Source organism: Eschrichtius robustus, chromosome 1 (assembly GCF_028021215.1).
Source record: "Eschrichtius robustus isolate mEscRob2 chromosome 1, mEscRob2.pri, whole genome shotgun sequence".
NCBI classification, from domain to species: domain Eukaryota; kingdom Metazoa; phylum Chordata; class Mammalia; order Artiodactyla; family Eschrichtiidae; genus Eschrichtius; species Eschrichtius robustus.
This window is the reverse complement of record NC_090824.1, coordinates 46,681,093-46,697,400: the sequence shown is the minus strand read 5'-3', so window position 1 is coordinate 46,697,400 and position 16,308 is coordinate 46,681,093. Positions and strand designations below refer to the sequence as shown.

The 16,308-nt window shown below is 50.2% G+C and overlaps 1 protein-coding gene across 1 annotated transcript; it reads right to left on the bottom strand.

Annotated features, from left to right (window-relative positions):
- Window positions 1–655: 655 nt before the first annotated feature.
- BMP4 (bone morphogenetic protein 4) lies at window positions 656–7,709 on the bottom strand. The gene is given in 5 exon segments (XM_068545376.1): window positions 656–1,743; window positions 2,728–3,051; window positions 4,169–4,293; window positions 7,644–7,675; window positions 7,677–7,709. Coding segments are annotated over 5 exon segments (1,371 nt in total). The 3' UTR covers window positions 656–886.
- Window positions 7,710–16,308: the final 8,599 nt, after the last annotated feature.

Below are 16,308 nucleotides of genomic sequence, written 5' to 3'. Positions count from 1 at the left end.
TTTTTGAAAGTAAGGCAGATATTTATTTTATTGGATAAAACCCACTTCTCAAAAAAAAAAAAAAAAACTCAAAAAACTCCTGTTTAAAACACACACACACACACAGGTTAATATGTGAGTGTGCAAATTAGTTTTGGTTTGAAAATACAACATTGGTGCCTGTAATAACTGGAGATACCCTGGGTATCATAAAAGCAGAGGTGGGAAGCATTTCCCTAGAGTCGAGACTCTTACCCATCACACTTTGCTGGGACACACCTCTAACAGGTGAGCAAAAACATAGGATGTACAAAGAGCCCAAAACTGAGTCTTTAATCTGGCCTACTCCTTTCATCCCACTGTTTCTCCAAGGCATGTGTCATCCAGATGGGAGAGGATGCCGCGTCCTTGTCCTTGTTAACATTAAATAGAAATGGAAAACAATTCATCCTGGCAATTACCATCCTCCACCATCAGTTTACTTCCTGTCTTTCCAACTTAACCACCTCCAGTTACCACACTCTGACTTCCACAGTGCCCCCAGCCCCACCTTAACAGAAGAAAATCTCATCCAAAAGAGATGGGGCGAAGGGAGAGAAAGGATTTAAGAGAAAAAGAACATAGTTTACCTTTAAAATAATGACTCATTTTATTTTTTTCTTTTAATACGTAGTTATAAATATATTTTGTCAAAATATATGATCAATATGGTCAAAACATTTGCACATAAAGTCATAAATAAGGTCAAGGTGAATGTTTAGATTTTTTTTTCCTTTTTTTTTGTTTTTTTTTTTTTTAAGATAAAAGTCCAGCTATAAGGAAGCAGTCTGTGTAGTGTGTGGGTGAGTAGTGGCTGGGACGTGTGTGTGTGTGTTTGTGTGTGTGTGTCCCCAAGGAAGGCCTGATCTCAGCGGCACCCACATCCCTCTACTACCATCTCCTGATAATTTTTCAGTACCACCTTGTCATACTCATCCAAGTACAGCATGGAGATGGCGCTCAGTTCCGTGGGAACACAACAGGCTTTGGGGATACTGGAATTGACAGAGTTGACCAGGGTCTGCACAATGGCATGGTTGGTTGAGTTGAGGTGGTCGGCCAGTGGAAAGGGGCAGTCCCCGTGGCAGTAGAAGGCCTGGTAGCCTGGTGGGGCCACAATCCAGTCATTCCAGCCCACATCGCTGAAGTCCACATAGAGCGAGTGGCGCCGGCAGTTCTTATTCTTCTTCCGGGCCCTCTGTGGGTGATGCTTGGGGCTACGCTTGGCCCTCCGGCGTCGGGTCAAGGCATGTCCCCGGCCATCATGGCCAAAGGTGACCAGGAGGGGCCGGAGCTGGGCCCAATCCCCACTCCCTTGAGGTAACGATCGGCTAATCCTGACATGCTGGCCCTGGCGGGTCCGTGTCTGATGGAGGTGGGTCACCTCAATGGCCAGCCCATAATTGGGCTGCTTCTCCCGGGTCCAGCGAAGGACTGCAGGGCTCACATCAAAAGTTTCCCACCGTGTCACATTGTGGTGGACCAGTCTCGTGTCCAGTAGTCGTGTGATGAGGTGCCCGGGCGCCACTTCTGCCGGGGGCTTCATAACCTCATAAATGTTTATACGATGAAAGCCCTGCTCCCAGTCAGGGCCCTGGTCCACCTGCTCCCGGAAGAGTCGAAGCTCTGCGGACGAGATCACCTCGTTCTCTGGGATGCTGCTGAGGTTAAAGAGGAAACGAAAAGCAGAGTTTTCGCTGGTCCCTGGGATGTTCTCCAGACGTTCTAGGCGCAGTCAGGGAGGAAAAGAAAAAGGGAAAAGAAGAAGAAGAAAAAAAAAGCACATGAGCTATTTCAGAGGCTGAAAAATCAAGAAATAGCTAAGAGTTGGGTGATGAGTGATGAACTCTGCTTATATAGTGGAAGCCTATTTGGGGGAAATAAGCATACCGTTTAATCTGAAGGAGCAGATAAATGGCGCAGCTAGCAAACCAGCGAAGCCTAGCTAGCATTCAGCAAGCACCAAAGACAGAATCTCCCAATCTCCTTTATACGTCTAATAATTTCCATGTGTTAACTCCTTACTCCACCACCATCAGACTTCCCTTTTAAAGCCCTCTTGGCTTTGTGTACACAGTTTGCTTTACAAGTGGTTGTAAAGAAAAAGAGGGGCCAACAGAGCAGAGGCAGGAGGGAACATGCACACAACCACCTTCTGCCTCTTCCACTTTCGAGTATGTTACCAAACATTTCCCCAGCGATCTTGGAAACACAGAGCATGCCTTGTTGATCATGTTACAGAGAGGAAAATAAATTCCAACACAGTAATGATGCTGGTGGATTAATAACTCAGATTTACTTTGGAAAAGAAACATCCGCTAGGAAACATTCAGATCGGATTACAAGGCCCCTATTGAATAAACCTGACAAACACACAGCTGTAATATTAAATTCAGTAGGTGCTTTGGAAAAAAAAAAAAAAAAGGCAGAAACCCTGGCATAAAAGGCTTTGATATAGCAAAAACACACGGCTGGGGCTAGCCCACGTCTGAGTGGTGTCATTCCCCTTCTCTCCAACCCCTCCCTTCTGTCTCCAAAAAATAAATTCAGCCACAACTCTGAAAACTCCAGAAAGTAAGCAGCTCTGTTCCCCAGCCTCCTGGACTTGGGGCTCGGAGGTAACCTGAAGCCCTCGCCCCCAGAGCTTCCACTGTCCCACCAGGCAGCCCTACTGGCCCTCCCCAGCCCAGACTCCGGGCAGGGACTGACCTTCGTGGTGGAAGCTCCTCACGGTGTTGGCCCGACTGGCGGGGCGCTCGGGATACTCCAGACCAATGCTGTGGATCTGCTCCTCCTCCTCCTCCCCAGACTGAAGCCGGTAAAGATCCCGCATGTAATCCGGGACGACCGCGCTCTTGCTAGGCTGCGGGCGGCGGCGCAGCCCGAACATCTGCAGAAGTGTGGCCTCGAAGTCCCGAAGGAGCTCATGACTCTGCCCTGAGCGGCGTCCTCCCGCGTGGCCCTGAATCTCGGCGACTTTTTTCTTCCCCGTCTCAGGTATCAAACTAGCATGGCTCGCGCCTCCTAGCAGGACTTGGCATAATAAAACGACCATCAGCATTCGGTTACCAGGAATCATGGTGTCTCTGGGGAGGGGGAGGAGGTGGAAGGTTAAAGAATAAATAAACACCGATAACTAGAGAGAAATAGAGATGTCTCTGCATACGCACATAGGGCTAGAGCTAGAGGGTCAAGATGTAAAACAGGTCAGAAAGATCAAGTTTGTGTCTTCGCCCTCACACACACCCCTCACCACCAGCTGCAGCCATGCACGGCCTGAAAGTAGGAATTGCCCTGTAATTACTTGGTCTAACTTGTTTACAGTCAAATAACCCCAAATCAGATAGCCTCCATCCTGTTAATCTTTTTTTGTCCCAACTGCTATCTGAGCCATGATCTCAGCTTGGCTTCTTCAAGGATAAACAGTTAACATTGAGAAGGTAAAGAAGGGTGGGGGAGGGAGAATTAAAATGCCATCGCTCTCCTCTCCACTTCAGACCTTCAGCCTCTCTCCCCCTCTCCCTCCACCCCCCTTCTTCCTCCGCCCTCCGAGCCAGAGCCCGACTTCCACCACTTCCAGCTGGTTCGGAGCAGGAGGGAGGGAAAGCAGAGAAGCAGGAGCAGGGTGAAGACACGGGGGAGGCAGGGTCTGGGAGCGGACCGAATGGCTGGAGGGTTTATTTTACTGTGGCTGATGAGTTTGAAATGCCCAGCAAGAAGCATCTGATCGCGCCCTCTCGCTCACTCCCGGGGAAGGGTGTGTGGGAGGGGATGAGTCCAAGAGCGACCTCTGTGAGTTTTGACAAGCAGCGAGGAACTCGCCACAGGGGCACTGGGTGCTCTCCAGTTATGTGGGGAGGGGGGGGCCCTTAGCCCCCCGCCCCCGGCTGAGGACCTTCCATCTCTTTAGCCCCCTCTCGCTCCCCTTTCTTGCAACGCACGGATCAGAGAGAGCGAGTGGGAGCGAGGAGCACTTTAAATAGAACCGGTGGGCTCGGAGCGCAGCGGCTGCCCGGCCTAGAAGAAAGCGACAGCGCTGCCAGAAAGCAGAGTGTGGAAGGAAGGTCCGACGGGAGGGACACAAGGCGAGCACGGGTGGGGAGGGCAGAGTGAATTCCCGGGAGGAGGGAAGGAAGAGGTGTCTACTCACTGACAGAAAACAAGGCATATAATAACAGTCCATGATTCTTGACAGCCAATCTTGAACAAACTTGCTGGAAATGCTCAGAGGAGCTGCGGCAGTGCGTTGCTCTGGATGGCACTACGGAATGGCTCCTAAAATGAATATTTGAATATAATGAGACTCTGGCGCAGACAGACTCTGTTTTTCTTCCAGCCCCTAGGCGTCACGTGAGCGCAGAGGCCCCGCCCCACGCACGGAGGAGCCCGCCCTCCCCGAGGCGGGCTGTGAAAGGGCCCGCGCGCCCGCCCCCGTCTCCCCACCCCCAATCCCCGCCCGCCCGCGGCCCCGCCCCCTCCTGGAGAGGCCAGCCTCCGCGCCAGCAGCCCCAAACCTCAAGCGGTCCGGGAGGAGGTCCGGATGGCGCTCTGCGGAGCCCTCGGCCGGTCCCCGGGTGCAGCGCGCGGAGGACGTGGTCCTCGCCTCTACCTGTAGCCTTCGGTGCGTCGGGCTGGGCCCTCGCGCCAGCGGCCTGAAGCCGAGGATCTGGGGGGCACTGTAAGGGCTGCGCCTTTCAGCCCGAACCCAGCTCAAGTGGGGCCGGGATTGGGGGCAGCGGAGTCTCAGCCGCTGAAAGCCACCACTGAGGGTCATTTAAAAAGGAAAGTGCTGAGGGACACACAGACACACGCGCCGCGCGCACCCCACTTCCTCCCCAGGGTCTCCGAGAGGCCAAATATTGCTCCCAGTGACAGCTAGTCACCCCCTGGCGAACGCTTGCGAATGTTCAGAGCAAGTGGGCAGCCGCTTTAGCTCCCAGCCAAAAGCTGCGGACCCTGTCACGCGGGGCCGGAGCGGGAGACGTTTAGGCGGTAATCGGTGTGGGAAAGTGGTGAGGGAGCCGCCGCTAGGCTCTTTCCTCCGGTTCCTTTACGGAGAGAAACTCCGCACCTCGGCGATCCCTCGCCAAGCAAAGCAAATCCCCGAAGAAAGTGGTCGGTGGGCCGTTCAAGGCAGAGGGGCGGACGCCGAAGCGCAAAGCTCAGGGCAGACGCGAAAAGAGGCGTCTCCTCAGAAAGGGCGCGTCACATTTTTCAGGTCTCAATGTCGCGGAGGTTTTACAACTCCCGACCCGGCGCAGAAAGGAAATCCCACCGCATTCCCAGGAGTCGAGAAAACCGTGAACAGCTTTCGGCCTGCGCTCGACCTCTGCGTCTGCGTCTCTCTCTTATTCTCTCTCTCTCTCTCTCCCCAGCTTGTCTTTTTTAAACCACTACTCCTCCCCCGCCACTTCCTCCCCCACCCCCTTCCTCCTTTGCACCAGCTGCAGAGTCGCAGCAAATATTTCTTCAAGAATTTCACCAGCCCACAGCTCAAGGAATTACTGGGATGTCCTAACCGAAGATGCTGCACGCGTGGGTCGCTCAGCACGGGGGGCCTTTTCAAAAACCTGACCCACGCAACTCTTGAGTCAGCGCGGCCTGCCCCGGGGTCCCGAGTCCCACGACTCCCGCTGCAAAGCGCACGGCACCCGGCCGCCCTTTCCTGAGGCTGTTCCCAGTTCCTGCCTTGGGTCGCTTCAGAGCTCGAGGGCTCAGGTTGCCGACCTCACTCTCCCCCACAAACTTGGTTTTCTTCTTGGGGGCACTCTCGGGAAGGCTTGGAGGAAGAGGAGTAAAGGACCAAGCGCTTAACCCTCCCTCCGGCCGCGGCTGCCCGGCGCCGCCCGACACCGCGCTAGCCGGGGTGTGGAGGCCGCGGGCGCCGCTGCGCGACGGTCCACGCCCGGCGAGAGCCGCGCCGCTTTTTGAGCGGCTTTGGGTTTTCCCGCTCCCGCGCCACCGCTGGGGCTGACTGCGAAAGGGTTGGGAAGAGCAAAGAGTTTCATTGAGACGCCTAGAACCTTCAAGATGCCCCGTGGGCGGAGCTCCAGAAACGGGCAAAGCACACGGAGAAGGGTCGGTCCCCGCGGGCGAAGGGACAGCGGAAGGCGCGGGCGCCCGCAGTCCGCCGACAATCCTCTGACCCTAGGAATCTCCCAGGGTGCGGCGGGAGCGCGCGCTGCGCTAAAACCCAGAGGCCGAGGGAAGAGCGGGTTGTGTTTCAACTGCGGATTCAGAAGGATTCGTCTCTAATCACATTTTTCTCCCCCAGTTTTCTTAATTAAAAAGATAAAAGCCGAAAAGCACTTTCGTCTCCAGAACTCTTTCTTGAGGGGCGGGGATGCAACTCGTCCTTTCCTTCCTTGCCCGAGTTTTCGCCCAACGCCAAAGTTTGTTCAGAGGTGGCCGCAGTTTACCAAGTCAATGTCTGGGGGTTTTAACGTCTCACAAAGCCTTCAGCCCACAAAACGCGATCCTCACAAACCGCTATCCTCACGAACCATTCACCAAATGGTGCCCGGGAAGCCTCTAAGGCCGCGGGCGCAGCTCCCGCGGGGAGGGGTCCGCAGGGACCCGCGAATCCCGGGACACTTTCCCGTCGGCTCTGAGCCGGGAGGGCCAGTAAGAGCCACGCGTCCGCCGTGCATCTGGCCAGCAACTCTCCAAAGGACACGACACCGCAGGAACCTGCGTTTCCGGGGCGGCTAGCATCCCGGCCGTCGTCCCTACAGACCCTACACCGTGAAATGATACAGGAGCAGCTCCTTGGATGCTGCAAGTCCACGAGAATAGCTCGTGGAGGAGGCGCGCTGGGCAGCAGCGGTTCGCCAGCTTTCAGGGGCTTTCGCCGGCTGGGGGCCGGGTCGGGTGACACTCCCCTAGACGCAGCCCTCCCGCGGCGCGCACGCTCCAGAAGCAGGAGAACCGCGCTCACCACCACGGAACTAGCCCTGGTTAGGTGTTCTCTCCCCACCTCGACGCCCCTCAGTTCCCTCACTTTCTCCGGACCTCAGAGCCACCTCTCCCCTTTCTCTCCTGGCCCTTCCCGCCGGGAAATCGCAAATGCTAATCCACGAGCGACGTGTTCGGCTCAAGACCCCACGGTCTTTCCCAACGACCTCCAACTAAAGGCTTCTCGTCTCTGCTCTTCTCCTGCCCCGAACCTACCAAACGTGGAAATCGCCCGGGGCCACCGGACGGAGAAAGTGGTCCGGGTAGAGGCACTGGCATATATAGAAGTGACTTTCAGCGCAAGCATCCCTACCTCTAGCACCACCACCGGGGGTTGGGAGGTGGGGGGGGGGGAGGGAGCACCTTTTGCCTCGACACAGCCAGAGCCCCCTACTTCTCCCCCCAAGGATGCACCTCAGCTTCCCCCCCCCCCCCGCCCCTCGCCAGGTAGCCTTGCTCACCATAGATCCCTGCAGTAGCAGGCCCGCAATCAGCAGCTCTTGGGGACCTCTGAACAGCTGCAGCGAACCTGGGCGAGGGCCGAGGACTGGGGCGCAGCAGGCTCGAGACGGCGTGGACGGGAATCCCATCAGGGAGAGAGGCGAGATACTCAGCCCTGATCTGCAGCGGCGTCGCAGGCTCCCGTCCCTCGGCTCTGATGCCAAACTCACCTAGTTTCCGGGCCGAGCTGCGCTCCCCTTTCCTCCCTCCCTCCCTCCTCCTCTGCCCTCCCGCATCTTCTTCCTCCTCTTTCCCTCTCTCTCTCTCTTTCTTTCTTTCCTTCCTCCTCCTCTTCTCCGGCAGCCCCTCCCTTCTTCCCTCCTCCCTCGCTCGCCTCCCTTTCTGGGATGGGAGCCCCGCCCACATCCTCCCATCCCGCCGCCGGGCCTCGCCTCGCCGGCCCTGGTCCCGGAAACCCGGGCAGCGCCCGAGTCAGCAGCTGCTGCCCAGGCTGGGACGCCGCTGCCTCCAGCTCCGGGAAGCGTTCAGGGCTCACCTGGGGACCACGTGCAGAGGTACTAGAATGCATGCATCGACTAGTCGCAGTACCTTCCAAAAATACCCAGGGGAGTCTGGGCTTCTCTGAGTTTAGAGTAGCTACTGCCCAAACCGATGATTAAAACACTGAGTAATCACCATTTACCCGAGTAATTAGAGATAATGAAACACCTCTAAAATCAGGTTATGGAGAAAGGAGCTGTTGGATTGGTTTAAAGGGAGGCCTATCCATAAACTGTTAAAGGATTTCCAAACGTTGAGAAACAGGCTGTGCTCAGAGCTGTGTGCTTGAAACAGGTACCAGGTACCTCTTTGACTATTGAAAGATGACTTTCCTTCCAAAGCATTTTTTTAAATGCTTCTTGTGGAAAGCCTTGGTGACACTCAGAAAGTCAGCCCTAATAAACAGTCTAGTTTCCCCTGCCCCTCCAGACCTCACCCTTTTGAGGACAGAGGTGGCTTGGAGACAGGCTGGGGCAACGTTTTCATAATTGGAAAAGTCTGTTTGTAACTCATAAGTTCTAAGAACCAACAAGGCAGTTATTTTTGTTATTGTTATTGTTGTTGATTTTTGATGTTGGCTTGTGGTGCTCCTAGGAATCCTTAACATCAGCAAACTGACATTCTAAGGAGGTAACAACCACGGAAGCAACAACCTTTTTGGCCACAAGGACACAAGACAATATACCCTTTGGTCTGTTTTTAAAGGAAGAAAGAAGATGAAGAGTTGGGCCTTTCCTACAAGAAAGTGCTAGTAATCATATTAGCAGGGAGGGGGAATGTGTGTCTTTATAAACCTTCCCAAACAGCAGCTAATTTCACACAGTGCCTCTGATGGAGCAGTGAGGAAGATATCAGCATCATCTCTCTGTTTTACAAACACCGAAGGGGAAGGACAGCCACCTTAAAGGGACTTGCCCAGAGCCCTGAAGTAAATCACAGCCTCTGCTCTCGAGTCCTGAGCTACTTCAGCTGCAGGGCAGGGCTGAGGGTCACCGCCCTGAGCTCCAGGTTGCCGGGGGAATACCAAAGGATGGAGCATTTCCTGTGCTGGATTTCTTTCCCTGGGATAGATATTACACTTCACTGTCTCAAGCAGGGCATTTAAGTCTTTACTTAAAAAGATACTGGTCCAAGGTAGCTCTTCTGTAAAAACTACCTTCACACACCTCCAATATTTATAAAACAGGAATTACTTCCTGTGTGGAACACAGGTTACAAAGGGTGGGAAGTGCTTGAGATCAGAGAAACAACTGTGAGAGCAGAGCCAAGGTCTCCTGCCATCTTTTCCAAGTTAGGCCTGTGAAGTCTTTTAGCCTAATAATACATCAAGCAAGGGAGACAAGCTGAATGGCTTTGGGCAAGTCCTTTAATTCTCATGGGTCTCAGTTTTCTGATCTGCATAATGAAAGAATTAGGCCAGATAATTTCCATGACCCTTTTCAATTTGAAAATGATTTAAATGTTTAATTGAAAGTTTATTATATTAAACATCAACCTTCTTTCATTTAAATCACTGCTGAGCCCACCTCCTCTAAGAACCTCTGATTAAGCAGGACAGGGCAGTACCGCCACCCTGAAAGGATGACTGACAATATACCTCCAGCTTCCAACATAATCAAAATTACATTAACTATTAATAATAACACAAAATTAAAACTCCAATCATTACCTAATGTCCATCCTAGGGCACTAGGCAGTGTGCTCCTTCAGTAAGGAATAAGGACAGATTAAATGTTTACCAAGCCCCCTAAATCAATCACTACTGTTTTAATCATTAACGAAATGTGTTCCTTAATATTTAAACTCGAAAGCAACAGTGATATGCTGTGCTTAAAAGCAGGGCTTTATTTCATTTCATTTTATAGCACCAGATAATAGTTTTTTTTTCCTTTTTAAAACCCAAATGTTTTTGGATGATAGCTATTATCTCATTTTGCTGAAGCCCAGATACTAAAGGGGCCACTGGGCCACCCACGTGTCTGTGAAACTCATAGTCCAGGAGTTTCTAATTAAGCCACCTGACATACCTGGTTGAGACCCTGATTATGAATCTTTAGATGTGTGTTGAGAGAACTCAGCTTCAGCTCTCCTGGGACAGCTCTATTTCTAGCCCACATTTTAGATGGGTGCAAACCATCATTATCAACTCCCTTTACTCCTCTTTTTGTTTTTTGTTTGTTTGTTGTTGTTGTTGTTTTTTCCTTTCTCTCATGCCAAAGAACAAATCACTTGTTGGTCAGAGAGCTAAATCGATCACAGCCTAGAGATGAGAGGTGGTGAGGGCAATCAATCCAGTGTTTTCACCATCTCAAGTTTACTTGGGAATCTTGATGTTTTTGTAGAACATAATATGGATGGATCAAATGAAACTGTACCCTTAAAGCATATAGATTAGGAGGAGAAATCCATCATCATTCAAGAGCAACTACTGCTCCTCTGCTGCTACTGCTGAATAAAGGGCATTCGTTTGTTGGGCATTCCCTGGAGAGCATCAGGAAAGAGTAGTTGGACAGTGAGCCCTTAGAACAGCCCTTCTCAGTGTATGTTCTGGGGACCAAAAGCTTCAGAACAAGGCTGCAGGTGCTGATAAGAATGCAGATTTCCTGGCCTGGCTGCCTGAGATCTGGATCCAGAAATCTACATATTTCACAAGGTTCCCTGATGATTCTGAGTACACTAAAGCTTGAGAACTACTGTTTTAAAAGTCATTTCACTTATATTTTCAGTGCTGATACCACTGAAAGGCTGACACCTAGACATTATTAAACAGGCAAGGAATATGCTTGGCTTGTGCTCTATAAACTGTTAAATGCGGTAATTATAGCATTACTACCTCCAAACACACCTAATAGGTTTTTGCAAGTGAAAAGATTGTTAATCCTATAGGTGTAGTAGTCCTTGCTTCAGGTCCTCGATTAAAAACCACATCAGGTCTTCAAAAGTTCTTTGCCGATTGTCTGTTGAAGCTATGGAGGGGTACTTGGAAGAAATTCCCAGCATCACTGCTGACTTTTGAGAAGCAGTAAGATAGATAAATTGGAATTGGAATTATAGGGGATCTCTGAAGGCATTTGCTTTTCTCTTATTAATATTTACCATTTGTCTCATATTTGCTGTCTAGCCCTCATGACAACCCTCATAAAATTTCAGCTCTACAGATGAGAATCTGAAATTTAGAGAGGTTGTGTAAGTTGCTCAAGGTCACGAAGCTAGTAGGTGGTGGCCCCAAAATTCAGACCAGCTCAGTTTGTCTTCAGCTCCACATGCTGAGAGCTGGGCCTGCAGAGGGCTGGAAACCCATGGCCATAGTTTCTGACTAAACACGGCTTGCCCTGGAGGCTTTCCCAAGGCCAAGACACCAGCTGCAGTTCCATCCTTGCAGCTTGCCGTTACAGAGAATTTCAGGATATCTTCCTGGTCCTTAGAAGACAGAACAAAATCAAGACCCATTAGCTTATCTCCTCCTGCTCTTATTACATAGCCCACCTTAAGGCAAGACTTATGTGACCTTCCCCGGGAAAAGGCTGTGATCTTGAGTAAGAGGCTGCTTACCTCTGCTGGGTCTGTTTCCTCATTGTAAAATATGAGGATGGACCAGATTCCTCATAGGTCTTTCTCAGGCCCCAAGATCAAGAAACAATATACTATCTATTAGTTAAAATCATGGTCAAATGGCTTAACCTCCAGAGTCTTGGTCTCCTCATTTATAATCTGAGAATAACAATTTCTATTTCATAATGTTCTTATAAGCATTAAATGAGTTAATGTAATAAAATGGCAGGTACATAAGTGCTCAATAAATATTAGCTATTATTATTTTGCAAAGGTGATGATTATATGAGCAAAGTAGGTGAGAAGCCACCCTGGTATTGAGTTTTATTTACAGTTAGTGATAAACTTTTTAAAGGAAAGGGCTGTATCTCACATTGATTTTGTAATCATTGGTACTGCACATATCTCAGGCTTTGACCGAATAAAGGCTGTTTACGTGAATCTGCATTCATTGAGTTAACATTTGTTATGATTTATCTGTACAGATCTGACCCAGGAACACATTTCTGCCAAGATAACTAATACCTGTCAAAGTAGACATTCATAACCACTGGGAGCAAGGAAATAATAGACTAGATGACATATCCAAAGCATTTTCCATCTCTGATTTTTCTGGTCCCTAACACCTCTCACTTTTAACAATTTTTCTCTATACCTCTTGCTAAAATGTAAACCCATTTCCTTTTCTCTGCTCTGCAGAAGAAATATAAACCTGATTGCAAAGTTTTCCTTCTCCAAATATTTGAGACTGTTGTCAACCCTTGATATACCTCACTCAAAGATAAATAATATTGGATTCTAATATTTTCTCATGAATAAAACAAAATGTAATACTACTTCAGTTCCTTATGCCTTACATTGTTCTCTTGCTACTTTCTGGAATATTTTTTTTTAATCCTTCAAAACAGACCAAAAATGGACAGAGAACTCTATTGAAGACTCCAGAGAGATCAGATGAAAAGACTGCTTTTATGTCTTAACATGTTTAACATGTGGATGGCAGACAGGGCATGGATATTGAAATTCCTCCCTTTGCAAAGAAGGGTTATGACAAAGAGGATGGGATTGGTACACAATGCAGGATATTTGGCTTCTCCCTGTTTTAGGCTTCCTTTGCTAAAAGATGGTCAGCTGCACTCACCTGATTCTACGGCAGGGATGCTGTTTGGAAATAAATTAGTATGGAATGTAGCAAGAAGGTTAAAACCTTGGAATGTCTTCATTCTCAGCGCACACATCCTTCTCTTTCTCTCCCTGTTGTGCATGAACAGTGTGACCTGGCTAAAATGCAGTGTCACTGTGGGATGAGTTTTGGAGGCAGGAGCAGAGTCCTATATGGACATCAGGCTGCACCAAATGAGTTGTTGTAGTTCCCCAACCAGATGTCACCTGGGCAATACCATCTAACCATCTCCCCTCACTTCATGCTAACAGCTTTCTATCTAGTCTTCTGCAAGGAAAGTTTTGTCCAAAGGGGTATGTGATCCAAGAAATTGTTATCGTATAAATAAAACTTGGATGTTTTTACAAATAGCTTAAATATATCAAGGTCCTTGGGAGGGGGGGGTCCTCCTCAAGAATAAAAGTATATTATTTGTAATCACCTCAGGGATTACACATAGATGTAACAAACACTTTGAAATGCTTGTTGATGTTCACTTTGTGAAAACTCATCAGGTTGTATACATGAGATTTGTGCAGTTTTCTATTCATGTTGTATTTCAATAAGAGTTTACGAAAAACGTTCTTTTGAAATGACTTTTTTACAGTTATTTTCTTTGACTACCATTTGAAGCCTACCAGCAAGAGACAATGTTTCTAGGCACCTCAGGTAACCAAGGGGTTGCACAGGGCAAAGCTAGAAGCACAATCTGGAGTCCTGGTGGCCACAGCAGTGATGAAACCCACCTATGGCTTCAGGGAATCCACTCTGGGGCCTCCCAAAGAAAAGCAGTTGCACCAACCAAGGCCTGGTCTCTGGGGACCAGTGCAACCCAAGGTAGAGGGCAAGGTGCTGCTGCCCACTACATTTTTCTCAAGCTGAGGAGGGCAGGAACAACTGGGCCAGAAGAGAAGCTCCTGGAGGCATCTGCACCTTGTACAGCTCTTCCCCTCCTTCGCGTCTCTGGCTGAGAGGCTCGGACTGGGCATTGCAAAGCATCAGTCTGGGGGGTGGGGGTGGGGATGGGGGGAGTCAGGGACCCCAGATGCTTATTTCATAGGATAAAAATGCACTAAGTCCAAAGGAGAGGTAACATCTTCAGAGAAAGAAATAGGGTCTGTCCCCAGATTCTGGGAGCCCCCGGCTTGAGGGATTGGGCTGGGGACGGGAAAGTAATAGAGAAAATGGGGCTCCGAAGGAGCGCCTCTCTTGACCCCTCGCCAAAGCCGAGTCCCCTCTCAGACACAGAGATACGTCTGAAGTGCATGTGACCGGGGTTGCGCCCTTTTCGGGCCCTTGCGTCCCCAGGGCCAGGCTCAGAGATGACACAAACTCAAATTCAAGGAGTCAGAGAAATCGGAGAAGGCTGTTGAGAGGGTGAACTTCGGGAAGGGGCCGAGCCGCCTGTGCGGAGCAACGGGGAGCCCGGCTCTCACCTCCTGCTGCCGGAGGAGGCGGTGCGGACCCCGGCAGTGCCGAGCCAGCCCCGGCGCCTCTCCGGCCGGCTGCGGGCACCTAGCTCCGGCTCCTCTTCCCTCGCACACTCACAGCAGGCGCCGGCTTGGGCTGCCACCCTGAGGAGCTCGGCGCGCGTCCCAGGCTCGGGAGGCTGCGGGGTGCGCCGGCAGGGACGCCCCAGCAAGCGTCCCGGGGTGTCGGCCCAGCGAGGGTGGAGGCCACTCAGCTCCCCGCACCGCCCGGCCCGCGTTATTTTTAGCTCGGCGGCTACACCTTCCTACCTGCAAGAGCTCGCCCCGCTCTCAGACTCGTTTTGCAGGATTTGTGCCCCAGGTGGCTAATCTGACCCACACTCGAATAAACAGCGAAAGCGCGGGCCACGGGGTGAGCCGCCCGCACGGAACCTCCATCCAGCCGCGCGAGAGGCTCCCGAGACGACGTCGACGTCCCGAGACGTCGTCTCGCTTGTCTTGGAGACTCTGGGCCATTCCTGCAGAAGGAGAGAGGGAGGAAAGAGGGGACGGGGGAAGGAGGAGGGAAGGGAAGGAGGAAGGGAGGTAGGTAGGACCTAAGCGCGGTTCCAGAGACAATTTTGCTCCTCCTGCCTGCAGTTCCCCGTGCGCCGGCCCCGCCCTTAGATTTGTTGGGGCACAGGGTACCTGAGTCCGGATTATACTCGCAAAAAATTAAATCTGGATAGTAAATGTTAAGCTAGCTGCCCCCTCCACTACCGGTTCCGTCTTATGACAGGTTGTTCAAGCAGCAGAGTCAGGGTTTTCCCATCAGGTAAGGAAAAGAGTTTGTTTCCCCAGGTGTCTGGGCTCAAGAGATCTGCTATTTCTACTTGCCAAGCCCAGCAGCGGTACCTGCAAATTTATGCAACACTGGGGAGGCGAGATTAATAAGGTGAGGAAGAGGAGGAGCAAGGACCTGGCATGGAGAAGGCCAGCAGCAGGTGTGAGGTTGCTGGAAGGGGCTTCAGATCATCTTTGGTGGAGCAGTGGGTCATTGCCAAACAACCTAGGGGGCCCCAGTCTTCCCTGAAGGAGTTAAAAATGAAACATAGCAAGGTAACTCTGTTACCCAGTACAAAGGGATGTCAGGCTGGCTTTTGAAGCCTTTGCCTCAGAAGTCCGATTTTCATTCTGAATCTTTTTGTTCCTCCTTTGCTTCCTACACATTAGGGTGTCAGTACAGGTAATGGGTAAGTATGTCTTCAGTTTGCACCAAAATGTTCTGTGCCACTCCTGCATCTGACTAGTTCTTTAGCTAGAACCTGAAGAGTTTGGATAGTCTGGTTTTATTTCCCCAGCTTTAGATAGAATCCAGGCAAAGAAAAAAAAAAGGTGTGTGTGGGGGGTGTGTGGATAGAAACTGGAGGACTGAAAAACTAAGGGTCTTAAGCGGAACATAAAAGCGAGTGCTGGCTTTCTTTGTTGCATTTAAATTAAATGCTAATCTCTGTAGAGATTCTTAAACCTGCTATGTGGCCTCATTAAGGATCTCTAGATGGATTTTAGAGGATCTGTGAAAACCACAAAATTTATGCATACAATTTTGGGGGTAAGTGTAAAAGTGCGTGTAAGGGATGATAACTTTATCCAATTTTCAAAGGGATTTGGGACCCAGGAAAGGTTAAAAAACCTCTAGACTATGGTGCCTGCAGTAAATCTTTCTTCTTGGGATAATGTCTCCAAGTTGTACACACACAAACCTTGACTCAGTGGTACCTAGCTTTCACACCCAAGAGCAAAATGTTCTTAACTCTAACTTAGCAGAAATGTCTCTCCATTTAGAGCCAACACACACAGGGGAAAGGAGCCTGGCAGGAGAGCAGAAGTGTGACCCGGAACCCAGTTCCCTGCTCTGCCCCATGTTAGCTGGACCCCACCTACCCACCTAAGACTCCCGAGATTCTTAATGTGTAGATCAAATGCTGGAGTGTATGTGAAACTATTTTAACGCCTATGTGAAAACATATGGCTAGTGGGATTTATGATAATAAATGCTGATGGGTTCCCGCATGCTAGTTATAATTAGATGAACAATTATGTAAATAATTATAATTATGTAAATATTTGCATATTTTCTTCAACCATATACTTATAAGGAAAATCAACATACTTTGGATTCTTGACCATTGTCAGGGACGTTCATGTTTC